The sequence below is a fragment of the Eptesicus fuscus genome, chromosome 12, assembly GCF_027574615.1.
Source record: "Eptesicus fuscus isolate TK198812 chromosome 12, DD_ASM_mEF_20220401, whole genome shotgun sequence".
In the NCBI taxonomy this organism is placed as follows: Eukaryota; Metazoa; Chordata; class Mammalia; order Chiroptera; family Vespertilionidae; genus Eptesicus; species Eptesicus fuscus.
The window spans coordinates 57,215,985-57,229,058 of record NC_072484.1 but is presented as its reverse complement, the minus strand read 5'-3'; the positions used below and the strand labels follow the sequence as shown (position 1 = coordinate 57,229,058).

Genomic DNA, 13,074 nt, shown 5'->3' with positions numbered 1-13,074 from the left:
ATTCTTTTGAAATGGTAATGAGATAGTATCTTTATATTTGAGAAGCCAAATAAATATTTAGAAAATTCTTTTTAATGTCATTGCATATCTAGATAGATTTTTTTCCACCACCACACCCTCTCTATCTTTATAAAAAACTGTAATTTCAGTAGTTGATCAGCAAAGCCACATAAATGAAGAAAGATTTTTAAAACATCCTCCAAATATTTTTATGACTAGACACTAATAAACACGGAAATATTATTACTTTAATAATATTTTATACTATATGAATAATATTCCAACATCAGGTTAAAAATAATGAGACAAGAAGTATTATAGACTAAAAAAAAATCACATGGAAGATTGTGCCTATTTATAAAAAATTTTTAAAGGTGACATTTAGCCTCAGAAGATTTTTCCTGTTTGTAGACAGAACCTAGTTATAATGTCTCTCCAGGGTACCTGTGCCTGAATGGTTTAATGCTAATAACTCTGGAAATACATAGAAATTCTCAATAAGTGAATTAAAGCAGAAATTGATTTACATATTCCATTTTCCTCAAGGATCAAATAAAAACAAAATGACATAATGAAACAAAAATGTATATCTTGAGGAAAATATTCCTTTTTCAGGGGAACAGAATCATTTTGCTGGATATTACACCATTTTGCTTTTAATGTTTCAAAACTTATCCGTCTCATGGGCCGGGAGGTAGGTTTTTAAAAAAATATTTAGAATAATAATTGCAGTGCCCTTTTGGCCTTGCATCAATTTTTTCCTCATACACCAAATCAGATGCCAAGTTACTGATCAGTGCCACATTTTAGTTTTATACCACAAGACCTAGTGCCTTGATGCATGGCACCAGTGAAATAAGTTTAATGTACATAGAATCATAGATGCATTTCTGTCTACTCACAAGTATTCATATTGCAACAGCGGCACCATCTCCACCCTATGATATCACTTGTCTTGAAAGTTTTCGTGACTCAATGGTTCTTGGATGGAAGCAACCAGATAAGAGTGGAGGGGCAGAAATTACTGGCTATTATGTGAACTATCGCGAGGTAATTGATGGGGTACCAGGAAAATGGAGAGAAGCCAACATCAAAGCTGTCAGTGAGGAGGCATATAAGGTAAGAATGTGACCTTCTGTAGTGTGGAGTGTCACATGTATGACATACTCACACGCACACATTTGCACATGCATGCACATGCCCAGCACCTTGTAAAAGATTCATGTCATTTCTCCAGTGTCCATTGCCTCCAATGACATGACTTTTGTAAAATGTGTATGAAGATAAATAGGATGTATATTTATATGTTTATTCATACACATAAACATAATTTCTTAGAATGTTTACTATGAAATGTATACCAATTGTGAAGACTAATATTTCTTACAAGAATTAACTTACAAAATATCTGTAACAAGTATGCCAACTAGCTTTAAGAGTCCCAGAATCCAAATGAATCTGGATTTTATTTTTTAATTGAGAGAGGAAGGGAGAGAGAGAGTGAGAGAAAAATGTGGATGTGACAGAAATATTGGTTGGCTGCCTCACACACCCGCCCTGATGGGGGATCAAACCCACACAACCTGGTAATGTGCCCTGGGAATCGAACCTGCCACCCTTTGACATACAGGACAATGCTCCAACCAACTGAACCACACAGGCCCGGGCTGGGACTCCTAATTTTAACACAAAAATGTCCTACATCCTTGGGAACCCTGTACTCCCAGGAAAATTGTAATGGTTGGTCACAGTAATAGAGACCCAAAGCAACCCTGGTACCTAAATAAAGGACTTTTAGATCCAAGTTTTCTACCTCATGGTTTCCCCATAATTAAAAAGATTTTTTCTTCTTAAAGGGAACGTATGTGTTTAACCAAAAAGGGTGTTTATATCAATTTGCTACTTTAACAGCCACTATATTCTACCTATACCATAAATAACTGACAAGACAAGCCCACTTTTGGATGAACTTAAGACTTTATGATCAAATCAGATGTAGATTGGATCATGGATTTTTATTTGTCTTGGCTTAAGTTATACAATAGGTAAGCTTTGTTAACACAGCTATTTCCAGCAATAGTTCCATTTTAATGTTTAAAGGATTGTATAGTCCATGGATTTTTTCACACTAATATATTCCATCATTTCTATTTTGCAAATGTGGTCATAGTCTTTATTTTATTATATATATTTGCCCTCATAATAACCCAATTCCTACTGAGGGATATAGAAAATATTAGGTTTTTCAGTAAAGAGCAGAAACATTACAAGAATTTGAATTCTTTTTATTCTTAGTCTAGAATTCATTTAATTTTCATCTATACATGCATTAGTTTTTATTGCTGTATAACAAATTACCATAAACCTTGTGGCTTAAAATAATCCATGTTTGTTATAGCACCATTTCCACAAGTTAGGAGTTTAGGCTCAGCTCAGCTAGGTCCTCTGCTCAGGGTCTCATAGGCAGCAATCTAGGAGTCAGCTGGGCTGCATTCTCCTCTGGAGCTTGAGTGCTGCTCCCAAGGTCATTCAGGTTGTTGGTAGAATTGAGTTCCTTGCAGCTGTAGGTCTGAGGCTGCCCTTCTCCAAATGCCAGGGGCTAGGCGGTTCTCAAAATGGCATTTGCTTCTTGATGACCATTGTGACAGTGCTTAAATTCAGGAAGGTTCCAAACCCCGTTTTATGAGTCCCTATCTGATTAAAGTCAGACCTTCGAAAAAACTCACTCTTTCTCCTGTGTGTTTTTCCTTTATTGTTTGTTTTTTAATATATTTTTATTGATTTCAGAGAGAAAGGGGGAGAGAGAGAGAGAGAGAGAGAGAGAGAGAGAGAGAGAGAGAGAGAAGAGAAACATCAATGATGAGAGAGAATCATTGATCGACTGCCTCCTGCACGCCCCACAACCAGGGATCAAGCCTGCAACCAGGCATGTGCCCCGACCAGGAATCCAACCGTGATCTCCTGGTTCATAAGTGGACGCCCAACTACTGAGCCATGCTGGCTGGGCTCTCCTTTATTCTTACACTGCTATCACACCCTACAATTCCCTGACAACAGCTGGGTGTCCTACAATTTAATTCAATTCTGACACTACCCGGAGATAGAATCAGACCCCACAGGTAAAGGGTTTGATCCCACAAATCTGCACCCCCCCCCCCCCCCCCCCCCCCGCCCAATTCCAGTGCTAAGTCTAGGTTGTCACTGAGCTTCTGACCTGACTGATTGGCTATAAATCAGAGGTTCCCACAGCCTCCTCCTCAGGTTCCATTAATTTGTTAGAGTGACTCCCAGAACTCAGAGAAACATTTTATTTATTAGATCACAGTTTATTATAAAGGGATATATAACTCAGGAACAGCCAGATGGAAGAGATGCACAGGGCAAGGCATATGGGACAGGCCATTGAGCTTTCGTGCCCTCTCCAGAGCGCCACTCCCCCAGTACCAACCTGGAGGCTCTCCGAACCCTGTTCTTTTGGGGTTTATATGGAGACTTCATTATATAGGCATGGAATAAATCATTGGCCAACTCAATCTCTAGCCTCTCTTCCCTCCCCAGAGATCCCAGTGGTGAGGCTGAAAATTCCAACCTTCTAATCACATGATTGGTTTCCCTAGCAACCAGCTCAATACCTAGACTACCTAGGGGCTTCCCCATTTCATTAACATAACAAAAGAACATTTAAAGTTTGCATCACTTTTAGGAGCCCTGTGCCAGGAATGTTGACAAAGACCAAATATATATTCTTATAAATTATAATATCGAAGTTAGGCAGGAACACCAAGGATAATCTGGCTCTCTTTTTACTAACTCAAAATTAACTGATTCAGAACCTTAACTACATCTGAACTATCCTTTCTCTTTTGCCAAATAATGTAACATAACTTCAGAACTGATATTCCAATACCCTTACCATATTCTGTTGGCTAGAAGCAGGTCACTAGTTTTGCCCACACTCAAGGAGAGGAGATTACAAAAAGGTATGACTCACTGAGGGTATTTTAGAGTGTGTTCAACACAGGAGGTAAATAAATAAAATGTTGAACAATTAGAAAAAACAAACCTGAAACATTCACTCCCTGTGATATTATCTATGTTGCAGATTAGCAACTTGAAAGAAAACACGGTGTATCAGTTCCAAGTGGCAGCCATGAACATCGCTGGGTTGGGAGTGCCCTCGGCAGTAAGTGAATGCTTCAAATGTGAAGAGTGGACCATTGCTGTTCCAGGTAAACCCTGAAAACTCAGACGTTCTTCCAATAGACCCTACAAACTTGGAGCTAAATTTAAGTGCTATATAGACAAGTTCTAAGGGAAATGAATTTCTTGGTCCCTCATGTTTACATAAAACATTTTTACAATACAATTAAATAACTAGAGGCCCAGTACACAAAATTCATGCATGGGTAGGGTCCCTAGGCCTGGCTGGCGATCAGGGCCAAGATCCGGGCCTTCCTTCTTCCGCATTGCCCCCTGGTGGTCAGCGCACATTATAGTGAGTGTTCAAACTCCCAGTTAGTCGAACTCCCGAAGGGACAATTTGCATATTAGCTTTTTATTATATAGGATAGATACCAATATAAAACTGAGTATAAATTTCTTATGCTTGTATTCCAAATAAATCCTAGAGCCCCTGCAGCTCAGCCTCAGTATGGAGTAAGATTGACAGAAGCATACAACTTGAGTGACACATGATCATTTAAAAGGAATTCCAATTTTTGCTTGTGTGTGTTTTTTTAAAATATATTTTTATTGATTCCTCAGCATGTGCCCTGACCGGGAATCGAACCATGACTTCCAGGTTCATAAGTTGGTGCTCAGCCACTGAGCCACACCGGCTGGGCTGCTTGTGCTTCTTAAAGGCCATTAAAGGGAATCCAATTCATGTCACACAGCAATGTTCCTCAGAAATGTCTTCCTGTACTCCCTAGTTCTCATACATTCTCCCACTGTTCAGAAGCCTGCTCATTTATCAACCAAAATCTCTCTTTCCAGAATCAGGCACTATGCCTTCTCTTCCTCCCTGGCTCCCTGCTCTTTATTCCCCATCTCTCCCGTCTCTCTCTCTCTCTCTCTCTCTCTCTCTCTCTCTCTCTCTCTCTTCTCTCTCTCTCTCCACTTTTTCTCAACTCTACATCACAATAAAGATCCTGGAACCAGACTGGAAATACTCTCCTTTGGAGTTCGTCATGGGGGTGGAGGGTGGGGGGTGGTGGTATTGTTTGGGCAGGGAAGAAAATGAGGAAAAGGCTTTTTAAAAAAATCATCACGGATATATTTTTATTGATTTTAGAAAGAGAAGAAGGGAGAGAGAGAAACATTAGTATGAGAGATAAACATCAATCGGTTACTTCCTGACTGGGAATCCAACCAGCAACCTTTTGGTGTACAGATGATACTCCAACCAACTGAGCCATCTGGCCAGGGCTACCTATGCTTTTAATTCTCATATAGCTACAACAAATTTAAAAATTGAATACAAAGAAAGTTACTAAGTTGTAAGATTCAGAGTCACAACATTAATGTATTTGGTAGATGGTTTTCTTTTGCTTTAAATGGTACTAACTTCAGAGACCCAAATATTTTAGTGTTACAGGATGACTAAATTCTCCAACCTGGGTTTGATGTTCAATATGTATAATGGCCCAGCATCAACCATATTAGAACACCAGGCCCCCACTGCCACCCACTTCCTATTTGAAACCTTAATTACCTTTGGAGAACCATCATTTTGCTTTTAATTAGCAAGTGCCCATCTGCATCACTTCTGAAGTGTGAATAAAATGATTACAAGATAAACTTAAGAGAAGTTGAAATGCTTATTCAACTTCAGTAAATACAATAGGCAAATACTGCCTTTCTTTGCACCTCCTTGAATCCAGTTGATATTTCATAAGTTCTCTCTATCACCTACACCAAAGTGGATCTGTTTTTACATTCTCAAAATTCCTGAATAAAGTTAAAATGTGAATAACTAGAAACTAAGAAGTTCTGAGCAAGCCTGTGGAAAATGTTTTGATGGGAAGATAGTTTGCAAAAGAGGTGGCAGGATAAGTGCTCTTAATTCAGAGGAGAAATGAATGGGACGGTCCTCTACCCCATGACCTCTGGTTTCTCAGATCCATCCTTGACTTACTGAGTAATGGCGGACAAGCCATAACTCAAGAAAGCTCTTAGAGAAGAGAGCATTAAGAATGTTTTGTCATCCCTTTGTTTTACAGATGAAGAAACTGAGACTTGGTTTAAGTGAGACCCAGAAGGGTCCACAGGAAGTAAGCGGCAGTTAGGATTGGAAACTAGGTGTCTTATTCCTAGAGGAGAGGGGCTAGGGAGCAGCAGAGCAGAGTTCCTTCTCAGTAAAACAGAGGTGGTGTTACCTGGCTGTTTGCCTCACTGGTTCTGAGGATGACACAAGCAAATGATTGTAGAACAGAACATGCCACATCCAGTGTGAGGTATTGGTGTTATTATTTAAACCTATTTCCACACAAGATGTTGTGGGAAGACAAGGATGACACATATTTGTGACTCTTAAGCCACGGTAAAAGGTCCAATAATGAACTATCGATTGCAAAATGCTAAAGCATAGCATGCTAGAGTCTATGCTTATAGTTGGCTTTCAGGCCACTGTGAGTCCATTTTGATTGGCTGGTTAGAAATCAGTTGTTATTTTAAACAAAGGAAAATAAATAAACATATCACCTGCATAGCAGCTGGTTTATGCAAAGATAAACCACTTAGTAGTTTGGACTCTCCCAAAGTTCAAAGAACATACATGCAGGGAGAACCTTCCGGCTTTCTTTCTGAACTGGTTGATCAAGTTACTTGGCTTCTCTGAGCTTTATATTAATTGTCTAAGAATGAATGAGTTAAATGAGTGCAAACTACCTCACAGTGTTTGGCACAGATTCAGGGTCCACAGGATTGATTTATATATTTGCTGAAAGTTCTTTGTAAACATAACGATAGTTTGTTTTGACCCCTATATGGGATATATGCTTTACAGGAAAAATTTCCCTCCAGTGGGTAATTGTTTTATAATATACTAGAGGCCCAGTGCATGATTGAATCATGCACGTGTAGAGTCCCCTACACGCTTTTGCTTTTCACGGTGGAGCTGGGTGCCTGTCCGCTGGTGCACCAGGCCTTTCAGAAGCCTCCGGCTCGGTGGAGGCTTCTGAAAGGCCTGGTGCCCGAGCAGACAGGCACCCAGCTCCCCCACTTTTGATGGTCCGCGGCCGCTGAGGGGGGCTACCCTGCTGTTGAGAGGCGCAGGGGGCGGGACTCCCGCCCCCTGCGCCTCTCAACGGCCGCTGAGGGGGGCTGCAGCGGACACCTGGCTACCCTGCCGTTGAGAGGCGCAGCTGGGTGTCCGCAGCAGGCCCCCTCAGCGGCTGCAGATCTGGCCGTTGAGAGGCACAGGGGGTGGGAGTCCCCCCCCCTGCACCTCTCAACAGCAGGGTAGACCCCCTCAGTGGCAGCGGATCCGTGCCACTCAATGGCCGGATAGGCCACCCTGAGTCCTGCCCCCCAGCCTCCTGCCGCCCAATCGTGGGTGTAGCAGAGTGATGGTAATTTACATGTTACTCTATTATTAGATAGGATTCTTCTTTCTTTTGTAAAAAATAGTATTACCTATATTCATATGCTATCAAATAGAGTTGCTTTCTTCATGCTAATTTGAGATTTGGGAGAATTTTCAGATTATTATCCAAAACTGAATTTGCAACCAAATTAAACTGTTGTGATAAAAGGTGAGGAACACAGGCCTGAGGACAGCCTGAAGGCAAGTTTTCATCCAGCCTCTGAGGAGTATCCTGAACTGCCCTTAACCACCTGCTGCCCATGCAGCGTCTTAATAGGATGATGTAGAGCAATGAGGAAACTTGATATGTAATGACCACAAAGTACCTATTTCCATGGAAATGGTAGATTTGAAAACAAAACAAAAAACAGCATCAGATTCAGCTGTAAGACCTTAAATGTGGTTCTAGATTTATACGTATTTGAGTTTTCTTATCTCCGTTATGATTTTGATGCATTTTCTCTCTCTTTCTCAGGACCACCACACAATCTTAAGTATAGTGAAGTCAGGAAAACCTCCCTGGTTCTGCAGTGGAAGCCTCCAATCCATTCTGGACGGACTCCAGTCATTGGCTACTTTGTGGACGTAAAGGAGGCCAATGCCAAAGATGACCAATGGCGAGGACTCAATGAGGCAGTTCTTAAAAACAAATACCTGAAGGTAAGAGGATGCTCATAATTTAAGAAACCTGTTTTAAAAGATAAAAGGCTCTTCTAATGATATTAACTTAAAAGTTAGCAAGGTAAGACAATATTTCTGCTTTGGTCTGTGTCATACATTGGGCTCCTGGTAAGATTTTACTTGGCAGTAGTTGGGGTTTGGCAAGATTTCTGATGCTTAAAACAATTCGGTTAGATTTTACCTGAATTCCTTAGCCTAGCTTTGGAAAACATCCACAAGTCCTCTTCTCTCTAGTCTTCCCCTTCTTGTCTCCACTTACCTACCTCACATTTTGTAACTCATAGTCTTAAGACATTTTTACTAACCATTCCTCAAAAGTGACTTTCTTATTCCTTCCTGTAATTTTCTGAAGGTTTTTTTTAAATTTGAGGATCTACTTTTATAGGTCTCGTGCCAGTAAGCCTTTAACTGCTGATTCCTTTGAGTCTTGCCCTGTCTTACTTAACCTGCTTCCTCATGCTTGTGCTCATGTGAGCTCTCAGAGGCAAGTAGAATGGGTTCACTCAACTCTTGACCTTATCTTCACCCTTATCTATGTCATTGCCTTCCAGATTCCTCTAGAGCAGTGGTTCTCAACCTTTCTAATGCCGCGACCCTTTAATACAGTTCCTCATGTTGTGGTGACCCCCAACCATAAAATTATTTTCGTTGCTACTTCATACCTGTAATTTTTCTACTGTTATGAATTGTAATGTAAATATCTGTGTTTTCCGATGGTCTTAGGTGACCCTGCTAGCGGTTCTGACCCTCCTAGTGACCCACAAGTTGAGAACCGATAGCAGGGTCGCCTAAGACCATCAGAAAACACAGATATTTACATTACAATTCATAACAGTAGAAAAATTACAGGTATGAAGTAGCAACGAAAATAATTTTATGGTTGGGGGTCACCACAACATGAGGAACTGTATTAAAGGGTCACGGCATTAGAAAGGTTGAGAACCACTGCTCTAGAGTGTTCTAATTGAACCAGTTTCCAACTCTGTCTACCAAAGACTGTTCTGCTAAAACCACTGAATCTCTCACCTGTACCAAATGAAAATCTCAAAAGAATGTTTTCCCTTATTGTCAGCGGTATCCAGAGACCCTGACTCCACTGTAGGGCCTCAGAAACTAGGGGCTGTCTGATTCTAGTTCTTGTTACTTAGAATGAAGTGTGGCTTCACCACAGCCATACAGAAAGCTGAACACTTCATTTAGTGTGCAATCCCATCTGTTGACAAAATAGGCACTGCCTAGAGGGTGGGCCTTACAAGATATTCAAAGTATACCTGGTCTAAAAGATCTCTCCTGTAGACCTGCCACTATGAACTAAAGTTTATGCCATCTGTCAGCTAATCTCTGGAGTGAAGGCATTTATAGTCCCCATAAAAAATGTATATATGTGCTCCAGGAGAAATGACCCTTAAGCAATTACACCCAATATGTCATTGACTCAATTTAGCATATTCCAATTTAGCAAAAGGTCAAGGTTGGTCTGGAGCCAAGGATACTGTCTAATTGTTCAGATGAGTCAGGAGGCCTCTAGATGCAAAGAAATCCCCAGAGGCCAATGTAAAATAAAGGACAGGCTCATCCTGGATAATGATGGTAAGTGTTTATGGGCAGGATGATTTCTAAATCAGTCTACCAAGAGCCTGAAGTTGGACCTGACTGGGGTGAAGCAAGGCCAGAGGTCATTATTCCTTTAAGAGTGGAAGGGTGTTGCTGTCACTCCGGTGACTAGATACTAGGATGTGGACTCACCTCCTGTGTCATGATGCAAAAATCTGACTCACAGCCACATCTTACCTTAGTGGCAGGTGCAGATGTGGCACACACCTGGCGACTATTCTATTTTTATCACAACAAGGAAATGTTTTTGTTCCTTTCTGTAAATCCACACTTACCTGACATTATTTCTAAACATAGAATTTAAATACATAAAACACCGTAAATTTAGTCTGTACCTAAAATAAAGTTCATTTACAGATGAAAATTCACTTCAAAATTCTATTAGCTGAGGACAAATATGTGAACCCTTAATCAATAAAGAAATTTTAAAAAAAACCTCTATTAGCTACAGTGAAAGCTATCACTACATCGTGACGTTCCATTATCATAAACACAATACAATTAAATTATTAGATTAAAAGCCTAGTGATTTAATACATAGCTCATTTAAATGAATAGTCACAAACACTTTGCTTAGTTGAATAACTATATTCTAATTTTATTTGATTTAAATCACATTTTGAATAGTGACCTCTATCACAACATTATAGAGAAAAATCGCACCATCTGTTTGTAATAAATTTCTCCTTCAAATAAAATACAGCTTTTAAACATCACATATTTTAAAAAGAAAAATAATATTTGGTGAAATAGTAACACTTTTTATAATAGTAATAAGATTGTACTGAACCCAAAGAAAGCCACAAAAAGTTATGAAGTGGAACTGTCATATAAAAAGATATTTAAAATTTTTTATAGCCTTTATACTCTTATAACTCTAGGTCAGTGGCACATATGTAATAACTTCTCAGCAAACATCTTCTTGAACAATGAAAATGTGGGGGTTTTAAATTTGAAACCAGAGTGAAAGTAGAGGAAACATACCTCAGCATAATAAAGGCCATATATGACAGACCCACAGTTAATATTATGTTCAATGGGCAAAAATTAAAGGGTTTCCCTTAAGATTAAGAACAAGACAGGGATGTCTGATTTTACCACTCTTATTCAACATAGTACTGGGAGTATTAGCCATAGTAATCAGACAAGAAGAAGAAATAAAAGGCATCCAAATTGAAAAGGAAGAAGTAAAACTGTCATTATTTGCAGGTGATATGAAACTGTATATAGAAAACTCTAAAGGCTCCACTAAAAGACAACTGGAATTGATGAATGAATTCAGTAAAGTAGCAGGATACAAAATTAATATCCAGAAATAAGTGACATATTTATACACCAATAATGAACTATTATTAAGGAACTAAGAAAACAATCCCATGTATAATTTAAGAAACTAAGAAAACAATCCCATATATATAATTGCATCAAAAATATACCCAGGAATAAATTTAACCAAGGATGTATAGACCTGTACTTGGAAAATTATAAGATACTGAAGAAAGAAATTGAAGAAGATATAAATAAGTGAAGTCAAATACTCTGTTCATAAATAAGAATAATCGAGATTATTTTAATGTCCATACTACCCAAAGAAAGCAATCTATAGATTCAATGCAATTCCTATCAAGATATCAATGACATATTTCACAAAAGTAGAACAAATATTCCCAAAATGTATATGGTTCCATATACATTTTGGGAATATTTTGTTCAAAACACCCCAAATAGCCTCAGCAATCTGGAGAAAGAAAAACAAAGTTGAAGGTATCACATTATCTGATATCAAACTATATTATAAGGTCATAGTAATCAAAACAGCCTGGGATTGGCACAAAAAGAGGCACACAGATCAATGGAACACAATATAGAGTCCAGAAATAAACCCATACATCTATGGTCAATTAATATTTGACAAAAGGGGCAAGAACATACAATGTGGTAAAGACAGTCAATAAATGGTGCTGGGAAAATTGGACAAGTACATGCAAAAAAATAAAGAAAGAAATAAATAAAGAAGAAAGAAAGAAAGAAAGAAAGAAAGAAAGAAAAAAAAAAGAAACTACAGAATCTTCTTATACCATACAAGAAAAAACTCAAAATGGATTAAAGACTTAAATGTAAGACTTGGAACCATAAAAATCTTAGAAGAAAACATAGACAGGAAAATCTCAGACATTTATACTTTTCCTGATATATTTCCTTGGGCAAGGGAAACAAAAGAAAAAATAAATAAATGGGACGACATCAAATTAAAACTTTTTTGCACAGAAAAGGAAACCAACAACAAAATAAAAAGACAACCCACTGAATGAGAGAACACATTCATCAGTGTTACATTTGATAAAGGATTAATATCCAAAATTTATAGAGAACTTACACAACTCAACACCAAGAAAACAAACAATCCAATAAAAAAATGGGCAAAGGATCTCCAAAGAGGACATACAGATGGCCAATAGACACATGAAAAGATGCTCAATGACACTCATCATCAGAGAAATGCAAATTAAAACCACAAGGAGATATCACCTCATACTTGTCAGAATGGCTATCATCAATAAAACAACAAACAACAAATGTTGGTGGGGATGTGGATAAAAGGAAACCCTTCTGCACTGTTGGTTGGAATGCAGATGGGTGTAGCCACTGTGGAAAACAGTGTGGAGTTTCCTCAAAAAATTAAAAATGGAACTGCCTTATGACCCAGCAATTCCACTTCTGGGAATGTATCTGAAGAAATTCAAAACACTAACTCAAAAGAATATATGCACCCCTATGCTCATTGCAGTGTGATTTACAATAGCCTTGTATTGGAAGAAGCCCAAGTGCCCATCAGTAGATAAGTGGATAAAAAAAGGAGTGGTACATTTAGACAATGGAATACTACTATAAAAAAAAGAAAGAATCTTATATTTTGCAACAGCATGGATTGACCTGGAGAGTGTTATGCTAAGTGAAATAAGCTGGTTAGAGAAAGACAAATACCATACGATTTCACTTATATGTGTAATCTAATGAACAAAATAAGCAAACGAAAATACAAAAACAGACTCATAGATACAGAAAACAGACTGTCAGCCGTCAGAGGGTAGAAGGGTTGGGGAGCTGGGTGAAAAAGGTGAAAGGATTAAGGAAAAAAAAAAACCCAAAACACTCATAAACATAGACAACAATATGGTAATTACCACAGGGAA

At 38.6% G+C, this 13,074-nt stretch overlaps 1 protein-coding gene across 2 annotated transcripts in view; it reads left to right on the top strand.

Annotated features, from left to right (window-relative positions):
* The window catches only part of MYOM1 (myomesin 1), a 122,231-nt gene that overhangs the window by 74,148 nt on the left and 35,009 nt on the right, over positions 1 to 13,074 (top strand). For both annotated transcript variants that reach the window (XM_008160048.3, XM_028139252.2), the window contains 3 exons: positions 923 to 1,119; positions 4,103 to 4,229; positions 8,061 to 8,245. In XM_008160048.3, the coding sequence (XP_008158270.3) occupies positions 923 to 1,119; positions 4,103 to 4,229; positions 8,061 to 8,245 (509 nt within the window). The remainder of the gene's footprint in view (positions 1 to 922; positions 1,120 to 4,102; positions 4,230 to 8,060; positions 8,246 to 13,074) is intronic.